The sequence below is a fragment of the Leptopilina boulardi genome, unplaced genomic scaffold (assembly GCF_019393585.1).
Source record: "Leptopilina boulardi isolate dan_hultmark-lab unplaced genomic scaffold, ZJU_Lbou_2.1 LbouV2_341, whole genome shotgun sequence".
In the NCBI taxonomy this organism is placed as follows: Eukaryota; Metazoa; Arthropoda; class Insecta; order Hymenoptera; family Figitidae; genus Leptopilina; species Leptopilina boulardi.
Genome location: NW_026137909.1, coordinates 2,233,753 through 2,257,977, shown reverse-complemented (window position 1 = coordinate 2,257,977; position 24,225 = coordinate 2,233,753). Strand labels below are relative to the sequence as shown.

At 27.8% G+C, this 24,225-nt stretch overlaps 2 protein-coding genes across 2 annotated transcripts; one reads left to right on the top strand and one right to left on the bottom strand.

Annotated features, from left to right (window-relative positions):
- The first annotated feature begins 314 nt into the window (after window positions 1–314).
- LOC127285710 (uncharacterized) lies at window positions 315–4,082 on the top strand. The gene is made up of 4 exons (XM_051311848.1): window positions 315–330; window positions 545–648; window positions 720–939; window positions 3,661–4,082. The coding sequence occupies exons 1-4, from the start codon at window positions 315–317 to the stop codon at window positions 4,041–4,043; spliced, it is 723 nt and encodes a 240-aa protein (XP_051167805.1). The 3' UTR covers window positions 4,044–4,082.
- Window positions 4,083–7,868: 3,786 nt separating this feature from the next.
- On the bottom strand, window positions 7,869–23,394 carry LOC127285808 (vesicular glutamate transporter 2.2). The gene is made up of 10 exons (XM_051311993.1): window positions 23,211–23,394; window positions 14,583–14,630; window positions 11,008–11,194; window positions 10,679–10,912; window positions 10,267–10,569; window positions 9,842–9,965; window positions 9,636–9,769; window positions 9,219–9,361; window positions 9,003–9,123; window positions 7,869–8,807 (listed from the first exon to the last, which is right to left on the bottom strand). The coding sequence occupies exons 2-10, from the start codon at window positions 14,627–14,629 to the stop codon at window positions 8,637–8,639; spliced, it is 1,464 nt and encodes a 487-aa protein (XP_051167950.1). The 5' UTR covers window position 14,630; window positions 23,211–23,394; the 3' UTR covers window positions 7,869–8,636.
- Between the last annotated feature and the right edge of the window lie 831 nt (window positions 23,395–24,225).

Below are 24,225 nucleotides of genomic sequence, written 5' to 3'. Positions count from 1 at the left end.
ATCTGTTCATATACGCCTTTAGGTCCATGAACGCATTGCCCTGTAGGCAAGGAATCGAATAAAATAACAACCAGCTCCTCCACTCTGAAGCCTTCCATTTTGATTTTTCTGTAAGCAATGGTCAAACAAGTCTATGTATCTCTTGAGGCAGAGTGTCCATTCAAATATGTAGATTTGTTCTATAAAAATTTTCTATAATAAATTAAATGTTTGCAAAATCGTTTTACCTTAAATTTTAAATTGGTAAAATCTACCATATGTTTACATATGATTTAACGGAAATAAAAAGTTCTTAAAATATAAAATCCTGTACAATGGACATTTTAATGAGTAATATAACCAGTGTTATTTTAATTATGAAGTTAATAATATTGATTAATTAGATTCAAGTTTTATTTTTATTAATAAAATATTCATTCAGTTGATAACATAATTATGGTTAAATTTAAATTTATATAATTAAGTCTAACTCTTAGTGATCGCAAACATCAACTATATTATTGTGATAATAAAATTATTAAATATGTTCATAAATTTATAACAGAATCAATTAAGGAATCCAGAGAAACATCCAATCGAACGTTGACGCAAATCATTGAAACTGGAGAAAATCTTCCTCCAGAATTTCGTGATGTGATTTCTTCAAGGGTATGTTGAAAATTAAAATGATGAAATATTGCAAATTCACTTGGAATTAATTTTTAAAAACTTTATTACAGACTCATGTAGCAGATGGAGAATGGGTTCCAACACGTGATTATGACCGCATGCGGTATTCTGTGGCAAGAAACCCTAAAAGATTTATTTCTAATTTATCGCGTTTGGTTTTTACGGATAATTTTCTCAAAGCTTTAAGTGTGACGGAGAAGAAAAGTAATGCAGTAAAAGATGCAGTTGCAAAACCCGCTTTGGACGCTAACAAACTCAATGCAATTCTTGGTAAATATTAACCTTGTAACCGGACTTTTTTTTATATATAATCATAACAACAGAACAAGTCATTAACAATAAATTTTTGACAAATATTGGCAAAAAAAAAAGAAACATAAACAATTAATAGTCAATGTAAATATTATAAACAAATAGTGTTGAGGATAAATAATATCAATCCAGATTATAATGAACAAAATAATCGCCAAAGTCTTTGAAGTCCGATTCAAAGGAAAAGCAAAAAGTATCAACGCATTTCAATTCCCCTGAAGGGCGAGAGAGAACGAAATATCCAGACGATTGGGCGCCAGTCCTTTCTAGGGACAAAATATAAACAAAATATAATCGCGAAACAAATCATTATGACAAATCTTCTAATTTAAATTGGGACTAAATCCCTAAAACTAGCAAGACATTAATCAAGAGTGAATCGAAATTTAACTTAATAGAAACGATAAAAAGTTAATTGAATTAATTAATAAATAAAATACCAAAATTTACTAATTTTCGATAAAATTACACTGAAGGTAGAAACGAAATGCGTGAGGTGAACGACAAAGGTATTGGTAACTCAGGGAGAAGGTCAGGGTTCGAGAAAATCACATTCAATATAAAATAAATTAATTGACAATTTATTCAGGAGATTTCAAAATTAATATTTACAATAAAAGTTGATTACAATAAAATGTATTGACCGCGACATAAAACGAATGTAAAATAACCCTAAGAGCCGTTTCAAGGAAAGTCTACAACAATAAAACCGCGACATCAGGGACGCAACACTAAACAAATTTTACACAATTTTCAAAAGACAAAAAAAATCAAAAGTTTTAAATTAAGTAACAGAAATGGCGTCTTTCTTCACAAAACGAGTTCCCAGGTCAAATGGTCAAAATGTGTACAAACAAAATATATCTAATTTACAATAAAAAAATACGCATAATTCATATGAAGATTTACACAATAGGGTTCTTATTTAGCAAATATGGGGCGGGAAAGGTGCCAATAATACACACTAGGGTAAAAGATTTCAGGGTCTTAGACAATTTCAGTGTGGGACATTTAGGGACGTTTGGGGGCATTCTCGTGGGACATTTGGGGTATTCTCGTGGGACATTCCACGAGATTGTTCGTCGTTCATCACGAGGACAATAATCGAATTGAGTGACAAATGAATATTTCGTGGGACAAACTCACGAATATTTTATTATAATTGTGTTAAAGTGGGACATATCCACAAAAAGGAAAAAAAACACACTATAATAAGGGGGACAAACAAAGGAAATGTAATATTAACATAAAAAAATAGCTTACTTGACTGAGAAATCCGAGCAGCGTGGTCGAGCGAGAGTGAGAGCCAAACAGGGGACATCTACTTAAAGCGACACCAGAGAATTACAGAATTGCTAATTCGAATTAAATAATCAAAATCAATGAAGCTATTTCATTGATTATTCTTCAAAAGAAAACAAGAGCACTGTTACGCACAAAAAAAAGAGGATTCACAACACTCGCTCGACCACGAGGCCGGCCAAACCACCTGTTTTAAATTACATCACAAATGATATAATTTTGGGGAATATGTCAGAGGCACTTACTTTATTTAGGAGAAAATACTCTCGCGAGGACTTCTCGGCAGGATCGAGCTGGATCGTTTTCACTATTTAATTTATTTGTTTCTACGAATAGAAAAGAAAGACTTTCGGCGCACAAACTTCCGAGCTACTGCTTGCTGCTTGGCTGCTTGCGAAGAAAAGAGGGAGAATCCTTTGGCTTTTGCCGCGACGTAGGCTCGCTCGCCCCTCTCCGCACATTTTCCCGGTGTCTTTGCACGACCAGCTTGTATCCCTACGCTCAACGAGTGACGTGATCACAGGTGGAGAATAGTGACCTGTGGTATGTTCTCCTTTTGTGATTTCACACTCACTCTTCTTTGTTTTCCGGGCTGTTAATTTTCACTGTCGTCAGCCTCCGTATAATCTGGGTCTGGGACATGGCAACATATATTTGATTATTGTGATTAAAAGGAAAAAGGGAAACATGGCCAATGTGCCAGAGATTATACGGTCCTGGGCAAGGGGCGTCTCTAATACCATAGAGAATTGACAGTGGAATTGCCTCCTGTTAATTATTCCTCTAGGATGGCTTCCTCGAATTCTACTTAGACTAATAAATAGCGGACATACTTCCGAGACGAGGGATCCTTTTATCGGGTAACATGTGGAGGTTGAGTCCAGGGTTGGTCGATTTCCAATAAAGAGTCGATACTGAGTTAACTACGGTGGTATCTTCCTGTTAGTTGCGGACGGATGTGACGGAGTGGCGCATGCGTTCTGACGTTGCAGTTGATTTCTTCCAGTATTTCCAAATCCTCACAGTGCGAATTTCAAAATCTGCGGTGGATTAGTGGTTGGCTTCTCGTGTTGTCCGGGGCACAATTTGCAGTTATGTTCATGAAAGGGAATAATAGAGGGTTTATAAACAATTCAAAAAAAACAAACATTAATGACCATTGAGCTGGAAATCTCAGTTGCAACCAACAGCAGCAACAACTCGGACTCAAATTTGTTTAAGAAATTTTAATAGTTTTGTTTATATAAAAAGTGCCACGTCACAACCTACCTAAACAATACTTATTTACATGGTAGCTATAAGTCAGTAAAATTGAAAAATATATTTTTGTGGCAACTCTGATTTAGTAGTCATTAAAATAAATATGTTTACTTGCAGTTCTGGCAGAACATTGGATGAAAAACAAGCTGAAATTAAACGAGGATGATATCATATCACATTTAAAGAACTCTACAGATTACATAGGACGAGTTATTTCCGAATTAAATCGCAAACCAAGATCTACCAAAAGGACAAAGAAGATAAAAAAAGGAACTGGAGAAAATTGTAAGAAGAAGAAAGTTGAGGTTCACAGCGCAGAGAAGGAAGAAGTTAACAAAGAGGCGGAGAATAATGAAGATGATAAAACAGTTCAAGGGGAAAGTGATGCAGAAAGTTTGGAAGATATCGAAAATCAAGAGACTCTCAATGAAGAAAGTGATAGAAGCGATCAAGATAATGAGGCAAATTCCAGTGAGACTGCAAGTGAAGAAGAATCATAATTTTTTCATTTTTAAAAAATTAATTACAAAAAAACATAGTTTATTTGGGTAAAAAATATATGTATAATTTTTTAAAATAATAAAACACTTTTATAATTGTTTTAAAAAAATATTACAAGTTTTCATTGTAAACAACTTTTTTCTACATTTTCTAAAATTTATTGAACAGTTAAATATTATTTTAATTAACTCTTAGGTATACTGAAAGGATCACTGCAAATATTACAAAAATTACGATGTTTCCAAAAAAAAAAATATTTAAAAAAATGTTTATATTGAAAATATTTCTTTTTGAGCAATTACAAGTCAAAAATTTTTTTCACAAAAGCTTTTAAACTGAAATAAAATTAAGAATGTTGAAAATAATTCCTACTATTTACTAACGTTTATCAAACAACGAAAACAATGTTTCTGATATATTTCTTTAATAAAAATTTTAATTTTTATTATTTAATATAAACACTATAATTTAATATAATTTAATTGATATAAACACTATAGTTTATTTAAATTTCAGGCATCATAAATGATCATGCTGTGGTTGATTTCATAAGTACCATATGAAATATCCAGATAGAGACCAGGTAGTAACCGTGGTCCTTCTTAGTACCTTACATTTAAGAACCGTGTAAAACCGTATTAAAAACCGTGACCAAAACCTAATGTTTCCAGGTAGAACCGGATAGAAATCATATGATAGAACCAGATAGAGATCGGGTAGGGACCGTGGGCCTTTTTTAGCTTCTTCCATTTAAGGACCATGTAAAACCGTATTAAAAACCGTGAGCAAAACCTGGTACGTTTCCAGGTAGGACCGGATGGAAATCATATAATAGAACCATATAGAGACCGGGTAGAAACCGAAGGTACTTTCCAGTTTTCTCCGTTAAAGAACTGTATAAAATCATGCTAAAAACCATGACCAAAACCTAGTATGTTTCCGTATAAGAACTATTAGAAATCAGGTATAATTACAGGTAAACCAGTTATAAACCTAGTAAAGCCCAGGTAAAAGTTGAATATATTCTCATTTAAGGGGTTTCCTAAATTTTTTTGCCCTAAAATAGAAGGTTTTTAAAAGATCATGTACTAATAAGTTTTAAAATATAATTGATCAAAAGTTTTTACATGTTACTATATACGTCAAGAACTATTTAAAAAAAATTGCGATCTTAAAAAATATTATTATGCTCCTTCTACAGAGGTCGCTATGTACACTGGTCAAAATCAAGGTCCTTTACGGTAACCACTGTAGCTCATCGCAGAATCATCTAAAATAAAAAAATCAAACGTGATTTTAAAGTTTAAGACCTAATACAGGTCCTAAACCTCGAGATATTAAAAAAAATCTAAAATTAAAAAAATGGCAAGCTTTGGAACCCAAAAAACTGAAAAAACACCATTTTTTGACAATCAATCACTCACAAAAACCTGATTATTGAATATTTTAAATATATTAGAGGTTTAGGACCTGCAAAAACTTCCACTGAATCGAATGCAACTTGAATTTTTGAAATCGGTCAAACGGTTTTTGAGTTCTGCTGGTTACCATTTTTAAATATAGTGTTTTGAGAAAAAAGCGTTTAAAGTTTTGATATCAAAAGGTTATAATGAGTCAAGCAGAAGTAACTAAATCAGCTTGAAAATTCTTACTCAAGGGATTTTGGGGTCGCTGATTACGAATATGATGTCAGATTTTTAAAATTCAAAATGGCGGATCCAATATGGCGGACATGAAAGTTAAAAATCAATTGCATTTACTCGAAACTTGGTACTCGGGGGTTTTTGGGGTCGCTGATTACGAATATGATGTCAGAATTTAAAAATTCAAAATGGCGGATCCAATATGGCGGACGAAAATTTTAAAACTAATCGGATTTGCTCGAAAATGATGAAATGATATGAATATGATGAATTATCCGTACTGGGTCCATGACCATGTCGGGTTTATTATCAGCAAACCAAAAAACCTTTTTTATATTTGAATTTTCGAATTCTGTCATCATATTCGTAATCAGCAACCCCATAAACCCTTTAAGTAAGAATTTTGAGCCAATCTAAGCATTTTTTAAATTTGTCCGCCATCTAGGATCCGCCATTTTGAATTTTTAAAATCTGACATTAAATTCGTAATCAGAGACCCCAATAACCCCCGAGTAACGAATTTCAAGCAAATCCATTAGCTCGGTTTATCGTGGGCACGAAAGGGTTAATTATACGATCTCCAGACGCATATATATATATGTATTTTGTTAAATAACTTAAGATTATGAGCGAATTGCGATCTAATGGTTTAACCACACATTCTTAACATACTTTCCTATCAAAAAATGAAAAAAAAATTCGATTTTTTTGCCCAAAAAATTTAGGAAACCCTTTAAAATTCATGTAGAAACCATGTAAGAAACCGGGACAAAAACCTAATTCATTTCCTCATAGAACAGGGTAGGTACCTTGTAGAAATATATATAAATTTCCATATTCAAGCCAGATAAATCCTTGTGTGTTCCATATAAAACCAGGTTAAAATCATGTAAAATTATTTTAAATAACCTTGTATAAGCCGGTTAGATCCGGGTAGCAAAAGAATATGTTCTCTTGTAAGAGCCGGATTAAAACCGTGTCTAATGCCGGGTACATTTCCGTATGGAACCATTTAGAATGCAACATCCGTACGGTTTTTATCTGGAATTTAACTGATTTTTTTAGCAGGGTCCTCAATTGTATGATATTTGTGAACGTTTTAATTTTTGTCAATTAACTTTTTCTTGACGGGTTGTTAGGGAAAGAAATTACAGCTATTTTTCTTATTTTTATCCGTATATAATAATCGAAAACATTTTACAACATTATTTTGAATTCGAGAATTATTTCTTAGCATATCACATACAATGTATATTACACCTTTATACGAAGAATTAATTTTTTCGCCACTGACATGAAAAAGTGACATTTTACTATTTGATTTTTTCGGATAAAGTTTTATTTTTTAAGTCAATTCTGGACCAACTGCCGTAAAAAGACTTTTTATGGCAATTTACTGCTTAAAAAATACTTTTTAAGGCAGTTGTAATAACTTAATCCATTTCTGAAAGTAGTAAAAATATAATTTAAAAAATTACAAGATAATTTTAATGCAAACGGCTCAACATTTATAACTTTTAAGATATAAAAACACCTAAAAGTGGTATAGGTGTGAGTTGTTTTTGTGCTTTTATTTTTTATTTTTCGCACAGTTGAACCAGTATTCTCATTAGCTTTTTAACATTATTGAATAACAATATATTAAAATATTTAATACTATTTAGTAATATTTAGTCTCACTTAACAAATAACCTATCGTATTATATACACTTATTAAATACTAATTATAATGAGTTATACCGTACCGATTTTGTGCGGAATTTATTGTAAATACTAATTAGCAATTACCATTATTTCAATATTTATATAAAGCACATCAACGCTCTGCATTACGAAGCTATACAGCCCCCACAGCACCAAAACTTTCCTAAAGATTTATTTGAAATGTTCGGAATATTTAATTGCAAAGTTCAGTGAAAATTGTGTAAAAATTTAAATGTCCCGATTAAATAAATGTTTAGTGTGAAACTTTCCTGAATATTTAAATGAAATCTTAAAGAATATTTCGGTGCTGTGGGGGAGTAAACATGTCAATTTTAAAAAGAGCTGGAAATAATATTTGTCGCTGTTGAAAATATTAGACAAAAGTGTTTCGTACTATACTCTTTGAACTACTTTAAAATTAAATTTAAAAGTTTAGCATTAAAGAAACAAATACTAGTTGTATTAACAATAAAGCAGTTTAATTTGATAAAATTTTTTATTCTTAAAATGTTCGAGTTCTTAAATATATTTTAAGATTTCGTGATTGTCAAATTATTTTTTTTTAATTTTAAACTTATTAAGTTTAAATAACAAATATTATTGTCATGAAGTTTTAATTCTCTGAAGGTATATTGTGTTAGTCTAACGCAGTCTGTTTTTGAATTGCTCTTCATTTCTATATAAGCGGGGTAAGCGCACATATACACGGACTTCCCTCCCACCTTTGATGTACTTTTTTTCATCAATTTTATTTTTTGTTTTTTTTCCCTTAAACTACTACTATCAAACTTCAAAATTAATTTTGTTGGCTTTCTCATTTATGCCATTCAATTGCTGAGATTTCAAACTTTTATTTTAAAATAACTTGTAAACGGTGCAGATTCATCCCATATATATATGAAAACTAAAATGGACTGTGCTACACTAACCCAGTGTTCCAAAATTATAAGTTTTAGAAGTTACCGTATGAGTGTTAAATAACTTATAGCAAACCTTAAATAAGAAATAAATATTTCCAGTAAATTGTTTAAATTTTTATACATTAAGAGAATTTAAACTTGACCCTAATTGGTTTCTAAATCTATCCTGCATACACATAATTCTCGGAATCACAGAAACAATTGTTAACTTTTCATTTACATTATTTTTGTCAATTATAAAAAATAAGGACTAAATCTAATTGAACACAAACGTGGAAAAGTGAGAAAAGTAAGATGATGAATTGAAAATGTTTAATTCTGATTGTTAAAAAGTTTCTATTTCCATAGCAGTATTTTCATAAGCCGAAACTTTTTCCTTCTTACTGTTATCGGCCCAAGGTTGTTTTTCACCAGAAGCAAAAATTCCGTAAATAGTAGCTCCTATCAGATAAATTAATCCTGAGATAATAAATACAACTCTCCATTCCGAGGCAGTCTGAAACAAAAATAATTTTTCGTTTACATTATTTAACATTTACTAACTGTAAATATAAATAAAACTAACAAAATATATTAAATTAGCAATTTATTTTACTATTGATTCGATATCCAATAGGTTTGATTTTATTTCTTATTTATATAAACACTTAATTGAGAAGATTCTCAATGTTAAAAACGGTTATATATATACCTTCTCTTGTACAATAAATCCAGTAATAATTGGACTGACGATACCGGGCAAAGTGGCAATTGTATTGCCTATTCCCATTAGAACGCTTGCGTGCTGAGGAGCAATATCTAAATGGTTAACACTGAAAAACAAAATAATTTATTTATTTTTAAATTAAATGCCGCCAGACTTGAGAAAATATTTTGAGTGTAATAAATATAAAGACATTATTCATACCTAAATCCTGACCAAGCAAACCCACCAAGTCCGACAGCTATTGTCAGACAGGCAACAGCTCCAACAGGATTTGTCACAAACGCCGCAGCAGTCATAAACATTGTTTGACTTAAAAATGCTCCACAATTAAATGTTTTTCGTACCTTAAATATTATTTTTTATTAATTTAAATTCGTTATTAAATTTAATATTTTTTTGATATTTCTCAAGTCAATATTTTAATTTACATAAGAAGTGGTAATCATTAAAAATTTTCTCACATTTGCTTTCTTTCTAAATTAACTCAAAATTACTTTCAAACTCTAACAAGGAAAAATAGATTCATTTAATATTTCTGTTAATTTAGTATTTGAAATTTAAACATTTGAAATTCTTAAAAAGAATTATAAAACAATTTGATAACACAGCTTTTCTTACTTGTGTAGTAGTTAAAATCTTTTCAGATCTCAAATAATCTGCTAGGTGGCCAGATAATTGAAGCACAATTGCCATGACTAAATATGGAAGAGCTGACATAAATCCCGCTTTCTCCAACTTGTATTTTAAAACATCTGATAAATTTTAAATGCTTATTATAAAACTGATAATACATGAAATATTCTAATATTTTTATTTGCAGTTACCATTCATGTATGTAGGTAGTTGTGTCAACATGGTATAAAATCCCCAATTTTCACTAAAATGAGCAGAAACAATAGCCCAAACAGGTGCAGATGTCAGCATTGATTTCCAAGGATGGACAATTTTCTACATTCAAACACAAAAGAATAAATCGTGCGTTAAAAAGTTAGTTTAGTTAGATTTTATAAGAACAGGATTTGACTATTTATGACTACTACATTATTTTAAACTAACTTTTTAATGCACGCTTGATTTAATTAGCATTTTATTCCACTGGCTTGAAAATAAATATTTTATCCACTAGGAGTGTCGAATTGATTAATATTATAAGCATACATGTTCGTCAATTAACACAAATTCCTTAGAACAGTAAAAGTTAATTTAAATTTTACAATATAATTTTAAGTAATATTAATTGAATATTTACTCTTCGTTCAACGTTGCCAAGTGAAAGCTTGATATATGTTAGTTCCCCTTGAGAAATAAAGGGATCATCTTCAGGTCTATCTTTAACAATAATCCACCAACAAACGAACCAAATCATTCCAATTCCTCCAAAAACATAGAAAATACTTTCCCAACCAAATCGTTCTGCCATGATTCCGCAAACAGGCATTGCAAAAACAGTTCCAACAAAACTGCCAGAAAAAGCTAATGTAGCAAGTTTTGACCTTTCCAATGGTGGTGCCCAATTTGCCCATACTGCATGAATGCAAGGGTAAGTAACGCCCTGTAAAAAAATATAAGATCATACTCTTAGTAATAGACAAAGATGTCTTTTTGCGTCTTGTTAGTTTAAATATCTTTGCAGACGAATTTTAACTAACAGAAGTATTTACCTCAAAAATTCCTTCAATTATTCTAACGGCTACAAGTAAATAAACGCTAGATCTTGTTATTTGTGGGGTCACTATGGTAAAAAGTGCAGTAACAGCAATTCCTAGTCCAAATACACGTTTTCCTCCAACACGTGCTCCCAACCAGCCACCTAATAATTGAGTACTAATGTATCCATAAAAAAACGAACTCAGGATGAGACCTTGAAGCCTTCTATCCCAATCAAATTCTTGATGCTAGTAAAAAGTAAAAAATTATATTTTATATAACTAAAGTAAATTGCCATTTTTTAGTACAAAAAATTCATGAACACAGAAGAAAATAAACTCACGTATCCAATAATTTCACCATCATCATTTTTTATAGTTCTATTTTCAGTCATAGCCACAATAGCAACACTTAAATTCACACGTAATATGTACGAAACAAAGAAACCCAGAAATGCAAGCACTGCAACAATATATCTTCGCTTTCTCCAAAAACACCATGTTGACTCTTCTTCTTCCTTTAACTGTACTCTAAAATAAGAATAAATAATTATAAATTTTGGAATACGAAAAACACTTAAGTATCTAGATATAATATATATTTCTAACAGTTTTTTAAGTAAGCTAATCGTTGGAGATGTTAAATAAGTTTAAGGAGGCACTCGCAGTTGTAACTTTCAAAAAATCGATTTTTTTTGCATATTCTTAAAGTATATGTAGTCAGAAATATGTCTACAATATTTTAAGATGATCCGGTTAAAATTGAATGAGATATACAGGCTGAGAGGGAGGCGCGTCAGGTCGTCCGAGAAGAAAGTAATCGTACGGTCACACCGCAAGCAGCCGGAGGTGTGCGAGCGCCTTAACGGCCGTGTGGGTCTTTATACCTTTATATTTGAATTAGAATTTTGGAAGCAGCTTCATCTGCTGAAGAACTATTATATGGACCCGGAATTGATGATTCCATCTGATTTCCAAAAAAAATTTCATCTTCATGTAAATGTGAGTTAAAACTTTAAAGTTTTAACAAGTTTTTTTCAAAAATGCATTTTTGAAGTCGGTGACCACTCTTACTTGAAAACTAATAAACCGATTGTCTTGAAATTTAACATACTTTTTCAATACATAATAAACTAAACTTTAATCGAAGGATTAATTTTAGATAATCTTTTAATAAATGTAAAACAGTTTTAATTTTTTTATTTCAGACGAACCAGATTTCCATAGTGTTGGTCACCGCAAACCATGTTTTTCGGAAGGACGTCACTTCGACAGGACATAACTTTAGAACCATTTGATATTTTTAACTTTTTTTTTCATTCAAGTTTGTATTATGTACTTTTAGATAATAAATCGATATTTTGAAAAAAATTAATGGTTTACAAGAAAAGAATTCATGAAAAATATCTATTTTTTAGCGCTACAACTGCGAGTGCCCCCTTAGAAACAACTTTTCACAATTATGATTTTATAGAATCTTATTCTGTAGAATAATACTTTTGATGAATATTTAATCATTAAAATATTAATTTTCAGAAATTAGATATAGCACGGTGCGCCAGAAGGTGGTTAAAGTAAAAATGAATTGGCACTTAAAAATTCTTTTTGATTATGATTCTTAGATGAATAACAAACATTTCTCAATAGTTTTTAAAATCAGTTTACGTGCCCGATTTGAATAAAATTGAGTTTTTATATAAAAACAGGGTTTTTTTTGGAGAATCAGAACTTATTTAATCTAATAAATACTGTAATGAATGATAAAATAATTACTTATTTTCAATTTACATATAAATAATTATATTGCTGTAGTGTTTGTGTCCGATTTAACCTTTGTTTGACACACTGGGGTACAAAATACCCCACGTTTTTCCATTCTTACCAATTTTTCTCGAAATACCTCACGTTTTCCAATTTTTTAAAAATACTTACTTTAAATATTCTACTACATAACTTATATAGTTTTCACAAGACACCTCTCAAGAATATGTAAAAAAAAATTGAAGTAGATATATTTAATATTTTATTTTTCATGATGATTTTTGTCGATGGGGTACAAAAAACCCCAATGTGTCAAGTATGATACTCAGAAAAAGTGTGTCAAGTAAAGGTTAAAAAAATTAAATCATATAATGTTTAAAGAACGATTTTAAGAGTGACAAAATTTATTTAAGAGAGTCGAATGGTCTCTGAAATTTTTTAGCAAGAAAAGACCTTTAATTATCGCTCTATAAAAACGGCACTAAACGTGAAAATGATAAACATTGATTTTAAAATACTTTCTTCTCGAAAGACGGACACTTTTTACAAAACCAGCTAGAGATCGTTATCTTATATAAATTTCCTAAATCCTAAAGATTATACGAATCCATTCAAAAACATGGTTGCAAAACAAAAAGTAGAAAACTAATCTAATAACATCTGCGACTTTGTGCGCCCTGCATGCTGCTGCCATCTGACGGCGGCAAGAGGTAATGTACCTGTCATTATATTACTTTTCGTTTTGCAATCGTGTTTTTGTATGGATTCGTATAATCTTTAGGATTTAGGAAATTTATATAAGATAACGATCTCTAGCTGGTTTTGTAAAAAGTGTCCGTCTTTCGAGAAGAAAGTATTTTAAAATCAATGTTTATCATTTTCACGTTTAGTGCCGTTTTTATAGAGCGATAATTAATGGTCTTTTCTTGCTAAAAAATTTCAGAGACCATTCGACTCTCTTAAATAAATTTTGTCACTCTTAAAATCGTTCTTTTAACATTATAATTTAATTTTTTAAAATCAGACACAAACACTACAGCAATATAATTATTTATATGTAAAATTGAAAATAAGTAATTATTTCATCATTTATTACAGTATTTATTAGATTAAACAAATTCTGATTCCCCATAAAACACTGTTTTTATATAAAAACTCAATTTTATTTAAATCGGGCACGTAAACTGATTTTAAAAACTATTGAGAAATGTTTGTTATTCATCTAAGAATCATAATCAAAAAGAATTTTTAAGTGCCAATTCATTTTTATTTAAACCACCTTCTGGCGCACCGTGATAGACGAAGATTAATTTTCCAAAAATTAAATTTGATCGAACCTCAATTTGTACGAAACGTTTCATAGAATATTAATTTTGCAAAATAGTATAATAATTTAAAAGAATTTTAATTTTTCCAGAAATAAATTGTACAGAATTTTAATTTTGTCTAATATTTATTTATTTGAATATTAGTTTTGTACAATTTCCATTAAAGCGATTATCAATGTTGCAAAATTTTTATTTAGGAGGAAATCAATTTGACAGAAATTCAATTTGTTCGCAAGCAAAATATTAATTTTGCTAAACATTAATTCAAAAAACAATCTTAATTTTGCAGAAAGAAGATTAGAAAAAATTTTAATTTTTGCTGAATATTAATTTGTTTGAATATTAATGTTCTAGAAAATGCAAATGTTTGGAAATGAATTTTAAAAAAATATTTCGGAACAAAGTTTAAAATTTAGCAGTCACAATTTTCTTGATAATTTCTGCTAGATCAAATTTAAACTTAGCTCCGAATTATTTCTGTCAAATTGATTTTCGATGATTTGAATTTTCTAGGACAGTAATATACAAACAAATGAATATTCTATAAAATTAATATACTACAAAACAACGTTTAATACAAATTCAGATTCAATCAAAATTTAATTTCTAATAATTTATTTTTATCAAAATAAAATTTCTGCAACATTGATATAATTGGTAGAATGAAATTCTGCAAAATTAATATTTTAACAATTCAGTATTTTAGAAAAGCAATAGAGTCTACAGAATAAGATTTTATAAAATCATAATTATAAAAAATTTGTTTTGGAGCTTATTCATGCGTCCCAGATAATCGCTGTTTAGTATTAAATCAAGGTGATTATACTCACGAGCCGTAATCAGTCTCCTTCACTTCTGAAACTTTTCTTCTCTCCATTCTGTTAAAAAAAAGAAAGTATTTAAATATGTAAATAATTTTATGAAATATTATTGGATATTATTATTAATAAAATTGTAAATTCATGAATATAAAAAGAAGATTATTTTTAAAAAATCTAAATTTTAAATTAAATTCATTAATATTTAGTTAAAAATTAATTTCAATTTAAGGTAAAAAATATTTTTCAAATCTAATTAATAATGTAACCACAGTCATATAATTTATTACTTTAAATAATTTACGTATTTCCACAATTAAGTTTAATAAAAAACAGACAACAAATGATGTTGAGTAATATAATTAAAAACTGTACTCCTATATTTATTTTAAATAATTTTTTTTTTTAATCTTAAAGTAATGTTTCATATCTTTAAGATTTACATTTAAATTTTTTAAATGCATATTATAACAATAAATAGAGAAAATAAAATGTTAGTGGTACTAAAAGAAATGTGAAAGAAATTTTATGTAAGCTTAGTCAATAAAGAATTTAAACTTTTTATTGAGAACAATAGAAATATTATATAATTTTTATATAACAAATTCAGAGATATTGCAAATAATAATAATAAAAATACTGTAAATATCATATAGAAAAACTTGTTTTTATTGCATGAATAAAACTGAAGATGCTAAAAATAAGAGTAGTAATGCATGTAAGAAGAAGCCCTTGAGACTCATTCCTTTTGTTTAAAACTAAATCTTACATTATTTATTATTATTGTTACTTTATAGAATGTTATTAAAATATTAATTTTTTAAAATCGATAACAATTATTAAATCAAAATGAAGCAAAATAACAGATTTTATATTACACATTCCGACAAACAAAACTGTTGGGATTTAGGGATCAGAGTTTTCTATCCTAACGAATAAGCGGAGAATTTTTATTAAAAAACGGTATTGTTTATGAAACTAGGTACCTAGAGGTTTTTAGGGTTGCTGATTACGAATCTGAAATCAAACCTTTTAAAATTTAAAATAACGGATTTAATATGAAGGATTCTTTAAAACATTGATAGATTTTCTCCAAATTATTATTTTCCCTTATAAGATTGTTTAACTACTTTTTTGAAGTGAAAGATCAAATTAGGACTTGTGAAATAATTACGAAAGTAAAGATGATAAGCAGCTACTATTTTTCTAGGAAGTAAATTTTGATAATACTCCATCGTCCTTTGAACTTTTACCACAATAAATGTTGGGCAATATTAAAAAAATTCAAGAATTTTAATGGATAACGTATTATAAAATTTACTAAAAATATCTTACTTGAATTTTGAAAATCAGTTTTGATATTTCAAATTAAGGACCATAAAAACCCCCGAATAACAAGTTTCGAGCGAATTGCGTTTGAGTTTCAAAATGTCGTCGGACATATTGAATCCGCCATTTTGAATTTTTTAAATCTTACTTTATATTCGCAAACAGCGATTAGTGTTATTTTCTGTTTTTTAAGATTTCTATGTATTGTGAAGTAGTTTTTTCTTTTTCTTTAGCCGCGGAAAACGTGTGGGATGATTGGACATAGTGCATTAGATGATTTAACAACCAGACCAATTGTTATATATTACGTAAAAGTGCGAACAGAAAAGAAGTTATTTAAAAAAGGATTTTAATATTTTTAAAACATAATAGTAGTGATTAATTCTGCAACTTTATGTGAAATGTATTTAAATTTATAAAATATATATTAGATATAATGGTCTATTGTGCCTCTTCTTAATGGAATACGATTTTGTTTATACTAATTAGGTAGGTTAAATTTAGAACATAAAAAATGTTTGCTCCATAAAAATTTTTTTTTATTTATTTTATCATTTTTTTTTTTTGAAAATATAGGTAAAACACGTTATCGAAGCAATGGATTTTTAGAATTTTACAAATCGGTATCCTTATGAAATCTTATGAGAAACCAAAAAACTGATGAATTTGCTTTCCTTGTGCTTGTTTTATAATTATGACGAACTTTTTGCTATTTAAGGATTATCTTGTCTCTTGTATAATATTGTTTACTTTAAAAAATTTTTTAGTTTAACAAAATTGCGTTACTAGTTTTTAGAAACATTATGAAATTTTTTTTAAACTTTATCAATCATGGTTTATTCTTCTAATGTAAAAATGAAGCTTGGTGTAAATAGATCATTAGTAAAAATTGACTTTAACAAATTGGTCAGTCGGAAGTTGATAATTCAGATTCTTATATAGGTTGACCGAGGTCAATATATATATATTACACTTAACAGCATGCTATTCTAGTAGGTCGTTACATAAACGAAAAATTACTATGCCATAGCAGATTAAACAAATTTAGTGAAATAAATATCAGTAAAATTGATGTACAGTATGACTAAAAAAATATAAAAATAATATTTTTTTTAATTTAAATTTTTAATTAAAACTTATTTTTAACATTTACACTCAATAATAGATTTTTAACTCTTAACTGACAAAATTCTGCTTTCGAACGTAAATGGCACAACGGGTCTGCTGGATCCGACGTATTCAAACGTGTATTGTACAGTATTGAATATTTTTGCACAAAAATTTAATCTGATGTAGCTTATGATGTGTTTTTTAAAATTCCATTAGTTTTACAGGGATTAATTTATTTTAAGTGAGTTAAAAAAAACTGTGAAATCTAAAAACAAAAAATTGCGTGTTTTTACTTAAAAATTCATGAGTTATTTAAATTTTAATATTGTTACTTAAAAAGCAGGACTTGCAAAAAAGGTATTTATTTTGCAGAATAAAATGTGACTTTTTAGGTTAAAATTAAAAATTTATAATTATTAATATTTGAAGCTAATTTATTCTTTTGTATCGAATATTAGTTGTATCCAAAAACTTAGAAAATTACTAAGAATATGTCAAACTAATATATTAAAATATAAAAATTATTCAAAAGCTACACATTCAATTATTTTGAGCGAGAAAAAATTCTCGGGTCTACTTGACCCATGGTGTCAGTTAAGGGTTAAAATAATGTTTCAATTATTTTAAATTATTTTTTAGTTTTTCTCACATAATTAAAAATTATTTCATTAATACTGATTTATTAATAATTTTAGCTTACAGCAGAAACATGATATTGCTTTTTTTAATGTGAATTAAAAAAAAACAAATTAAAATTTTATTTTGTGTGTTGAAAGTATCCATTTTATTTAATTTAAATTTGTACATCACAAAGAAAATATTGTAAGAAAATATAAGTTATATTCAAAAAGTATAAAAAAATGTATTCCACTTGTAAGCTATTATACGTAATGCAATTAATTAAGTCCAATACAGTTTTGATTTAAATTGTTATTTTTATTTCAACAATTTTTTATCCACCCCTTTTATCATGTAATTACCGTATCCATTTTTTTCTTTGTATCCTTCTCTCATTTCTAGGTCACTATGTTGGATAATGAATTTGTATCTAATTCCTTGGTTCATGCATGAAAGGACGATTTTAAAAACTCTCTAATGTCAGTAATGTTAATTATAATATATGAATGAATAAAACAAAAAGAAATAAAGGCATTATTTTTAATTTTATAAAAATGAAAGTAGTTCATTACGTTGAAATTAATTTTTTAATAACTTTAATATTGTTCAAATGTTGTGAATTTTATAAATTTTTTTTCAAAGAGTTATATTAACGCGTTTATAATCGGAAAAATTAACAAAGTGACAGTTTAAAATTTAAAAATTTTTTAAATAAAAAAGTGGTAAGAAAATTTGTAAGTGTATGGTAAGTCCCTCATAAAAAAAGGATATCTAGGATATCCATAGGATATCCATATCAATGGTCAATATCCTAGAATGGTCCCCAGGATATCTTAGGATATCCATAGGATATCCCTAGGATATCCAAACCGCCGGTCTGTGGGACATCAACAGGACATCCATAGGATATCCACAGGATATCCCTAAGACATCCACAAAATATCTATTGGATATTATATCACAGGATATCCATGGGATATCCTCAGGATGTCCGTGGGATATTCTTAGGATATTCACGGGATATTTAATATCTTAACATATATTTTTAAAGGTTAAAATTGTTAAGCTAATATAATGAATAATAATATAATAAAAACAAAAATCTTATGATCTTATATCCTGTAGATATCCTCAGATATCCATGGGATATCCAAAGGATATCCAAACCGCCGATTTTTTGGTTATCCTTAAGAGATCCTTTTGATATCCATAGGACATCCCTAGGATATCTGCGGGATATTATCAATATATCCCAAGATATCTTGTGTTATTAGGGCGTATTTTACATTTTGTAAAAATTTTATTTATTCTTACAATTGCAATAATATTGTAATTAATTAAGAAAAATAACAAAGTTATAGGTTATTTGACAAGTGAACTTTCAAAACACAGTTTGGACATTTGTTTTCATTCAAATATTTGCTTTAAAGATATGGTAAAAGAACCCTTTATAATCCATATTTTAAGAATTTTTTTGCTTTATTTTAAATTAATATATAGCTCGACGAAATATCCCTATTGTAAATTCTGATAAGGGATCACAAACAGTAAGACTATATATTTGACTATAAATCAACTCAAATATAAGGTTGAAATTTATTAAGACTTTAGTATATGCAACCCGCCTTACTTCTGTGTTTGAAATAGACATTAAATAGGATGCATTATTAAATTTGCCGCTTTTTTTATGTACGCGACACTTCACGCCATTACGAATAAAATGTGACTTTTTAGGTTAAAATTAAAAATTTATAATTATTATTAATATTTGATGCTAATTTATTCTTTTGTATCGAATTAGTTGTATCCAAAAACTTACAAAATTACTAAGAATGTGTCAAACAAAATATTCAAAAGAATATCCAAAAGCTACACATTCAATTAATTTGAGCTCGAAAATATGCTTGGGTCTACTGGACCCATTGTGCCAGTTAAGGGTTAAATAATTGACCACCTATTTTAAACGTTTTGCAGTTTTCAGCTAAAAAACAACATTTTTCTTCGATATTACGTATATTTAAAAAACATTAAAAAATGCATGTATTTTTTGTTAAAAATTAAAATTTATAATTTATTCTAAATTGTAGCTATCTGATTTAAAAAAATATTTCTGAAGTATTATACTGTTATAGTTTATTAGAGAACAGTTCAAAACACTCACATGGTCGGTAAAAAATATATGATAAATATAAAAAATAAAAATTACGCTCGATTAATAATTTGCACTTCAATATTACACGGACTTCATAAATTTAATAACACAGCAATTTCTTTATGAGCACAAGACTAAACATAAAACTTCACTGCCATAAAATTCAATATTAAATAAACGATTGATTTCCTGTTTTAAAAATCTTATCATTTATTAATGTTGCAGAAAATAATAATAATAACATTTTGTCATGACTTGTCATATAGAGGGGGGAGGTGATCGGAATTACCAAGGGGTGAGTAATTATTCCGCTATCTCTAATATTATGCAATATTAATTTAAAAACTGAGCTTTTTACAGTCTCTTATCCGATTATGTCTTAAAAACAGAAAAATGGAATATGTAAATAATTATTTATCTCAGATATTTTTAATCAAGTTTTTAGTAATTAACATTAGAGCAGTAATAATTTTAAAAGGAATATTGAAAAAAAAATCTCCTTGCTTCTCACATCTTTGCAAAAAATGCTGAACTTTTTTAAAAATAATAAAACAATATTATATAAACAAAAGAAATATTTTTATTATTTACTAAAATTTATTCAACATAAGCATATTTACAGATTGTCCAGAGTACGAATAATTTTTATATTTGAAACAAATATCATTTAATTTACTCAAATAATAATTATTTTATACAAATAAATATTTATTTGATAATAGTCAAGTAACCGAATATTTTAATTAAATAAATTTTTTTTCAGTGTATATGATGTATTCCATACCAAATTAATAGAAGTCTATCTGCAACTGAATATCTGATTTTTTTGAAACTTTTTTCTTTTAGTACTAATTGAAACTAGATTTCATGATATTTTTCCAATTTTCTAACAGTTTACGAGATATGAATTTTTTAAAATTGGAAGGTAGGTTTTTTATATTTTGTATATTTATTTATATATACTATATATATTGGTGCATTGATTACGAAAATCATAGTGACTACCCGAAAAAAAACTCCTAAAATTTATGGATTTTTTCATTTATTGGGTAAAATATCCAAAATTAAAAAAAACTTTTAGATAAAAGTTGTAGATCTTATTGTAATACATTTCTTATATTTTATGCATTTTTCTAAATTTTGCATATTTTACCCAAGAAACGAAAAAAAAACACAAAATTTAGGACTTTTTTATGGTTTTTGCTATAAAAATCAAATTTTCGGGTATTGTCACTATGATTTTCGTAATCAGGGCACCAAGATTTTTGCTGCAAATCTCATGGCAAACTTTTTTATTTCTATATAATTACGAAATTGGTATTAATTTATTGCACAAAATATATTTTTTTACAAAGTAGAATAATTTTGTACACGGTTGTCACATGATAATCAAAAATATTTAAATTTTTATCAAAGAAGTGGATTTTTTAATATGCAAAAGAGATTTAGATCGAAATCACTTGTGAGGTTACTAAAAATGAAAAAATTGTTTCGTTTAATAAATCTAGTGTAGAATTTTTATTTTTCATCCGATTGTGCTCTAATTGGACTCAAAATTTTCGTAATTTAATAGACTATCAATAAAGAATTTAAAACTTGAAATTTTTTTATTGTTTGGATTAGAAAAAATTAGCAGAAGTTATAGACAAGTATCTAAAAATCATCAAAATTTGCATGAAATTTGAACTTTGATCAACTATATAAGTATGTCAATTTTTATTGGATATTATTCAACGAACGACGGTTCGAAAGGTAATTTAATTTCCTTTTCAACGGTATATTATTTATTATAAATTTGGACTAACTGATTTTCCAACAGGTGAATTTAAGTGACGTCATACCTTGAAAATATTTTTTTAAATTCGAGCAAAATTGCATGAAAGAAAAATATTCAAAATTTCACTGTAAAAAAAAGTTTCAAAAAAATCGGATATTCGATTGTAGATAGACTTCTAACTTGTCGTGGAATACATTGTACATACATTTTTCTTAAAACCTTAAATTTGCAGTTTATTTATATAGGATTTTTTAAAATTAACGGAATAATATACCGATAAAATGCGGGAAATTTTTACACTACAAAGGAAATTCCTGGGATATCAAAATTTCCGTGCCGCGTGATTCACGCGCGATATATAAAAACATATAAACATTTAATTTTTAGTAGAAAATAATATTTGACAGCATTTTAAATTTTGGTGTAGCCATTAGATGTTTAAAATAAATTTGAAATCATATACATTTGTCTCGTTTACAAAACCAAATTAGCTTTAAATTCTACTTTCGTTTTATTTATGAATCGAAACAGAGAATATCTGTTAACTTTCTTTTTTGACTTTAAATTAAATTAAAATTTTCTATTCATAATTTTCTATTATTTCGAAACATCGAAGCGATACAAAATTATTCGACTTTTGTGAAGGCTCCTGCATTATATATATATATCTCAATTTTAAATTGACTATAACAAGTGGTGTCAACATCACTAAACTATAAATTTTATTTTTTATTTCTCATTGACATTATTGAAAAAATGAATTGAATCTAGAAATAATAGTAATATAATAAATTAATTATTGAAATTTCTTTATATCTTAATTTTACACCTTTTTCTTAATATTTTAATGTTTAACGTTAAAAAACAACTCGTAAACCACGTGCGGACACTGACCATATAATGTACAGTATGTAGTTAACTATATCTATACAAACTGAACGTGATCTGAATAACGAACAGGTGGATTTCAAACACAATAAATTCTAAACGTATAACTCGATTTTAGACTGTTTTTCAAATAATTAATTTTTAAATTGTCATGAGTCAATTTCGTTTCATTTACAAGTTTTGTTTTGCAAAAATATTTATATCAGTCATAAATATATGATGAAATTAAAAATATAAAATAATTCTTATTAAATGGTGCTTAAGGTTTCTACATATGTGTTGTAAAACAATTTTATCATTTATAATTAAATTGATATAAACATATTAAAAAAAGAGAGAAAAAAATGTTTATTTAAAAGTATTTATTTACATTTTTGTCATTGTTTCAAATTTAAAGAAAGTTTCATAAATAATAATTTATTTTTTAACTTTTAAAAAAATAGAATCTTTTTTATCATGATGAAATATAAATAAAAATTATTGTGTATAAAAATCAATTTTAAAACCTGTTCTAATTTGATGGAATTTTGGCATTGATATCTCTGCGATAAACTTCAAAACAACTGTAACTTATATTTTTTTTTGTTTAAATTTGCTAAATCGAGACAATAAATCAATTTAAAGAGTATTGATAGTAATTTTATTTTTAATTTTTTATAATTATCAACTATTTCAAATAAAAGTTTTAATTTTTTAGTAGGTCATTCAATTTTTATAAATAAACTTATAGTTTTCAGGAATAATATTTGTATATTATTTAAAATACCTGAATATTGGCTTGTAAAATGAATTTAATTAACTTCCATATGTCAAGCAATTTGCGAAATATGAAACTTAAGCACCGCGTATTATCAAACTTGTGTTCACCACGTGAATATTAAGCACGGCAAGTATTTGAAACTCACTATTCACTTAGCTGAGAGCAACTGCACTGACTCAATGGATTGTAGGTGAAGTGAACGATAAAGTAGGTAAGTATTTTTCCGGTTTCACCTGAGAGTACTACCAGCGTGATTATCACCAATCATGTTTTATAGAAAGTATGTTTTGTTACGACCACGTGATACATTATGTCCCTAAAGGTCAAGACATTTAAAAATACGAAAAAATATGTTTTTTTATCAGTAATTATTATAAATTATCATATATATATATATATATATATATTTTTAAATGAGTGATTAAAATTGTAATTCTCTGTCCTGCCCAAAAATTTGGAGTACTATATTTATAAATCAATGTTCTTTTAGTCAATTAGTTTTTGTGGCCACTTGTTTTGTTGAAATTCCAATTTTCAGCCGCCAGAAACACTCTGGAAAAATTTGCCAGAAAAATTACCGGCAGAATGTCAATGGTGTCCCTCGTTCGCGCGACGAAATCAGAACTTGCCAATTGATGAAAAATAATAAATATTAGGTTTTCAATGTTGCAAAAAATTTCGTTATGAAAATGAGGGGCTGATAGTAAAAATGGTTTAAAAAAACATTGGGAGCAAAAGTGGGATAAGTGACTTGGGAGCAAAAACGGGTTAAAATGATTCGTGTAATTTATTGATAAATTCATTATATTATCGATTAAAAAATATTAATTATAATAAAATATGCATTTTTTCCTATTGTTAATATTTTTTAATCGTTAATATAATGAATTTATCAATAAATTACACGAATCATTTTAACCCGTTTTTGCTCCCAAGTCACTTATCCCACTTTTGCTCCCAATTGCCGTTATTTTAAACCATTTTTACTATCAGCCCCTCAAATAAAAGTCCATATTTTAAG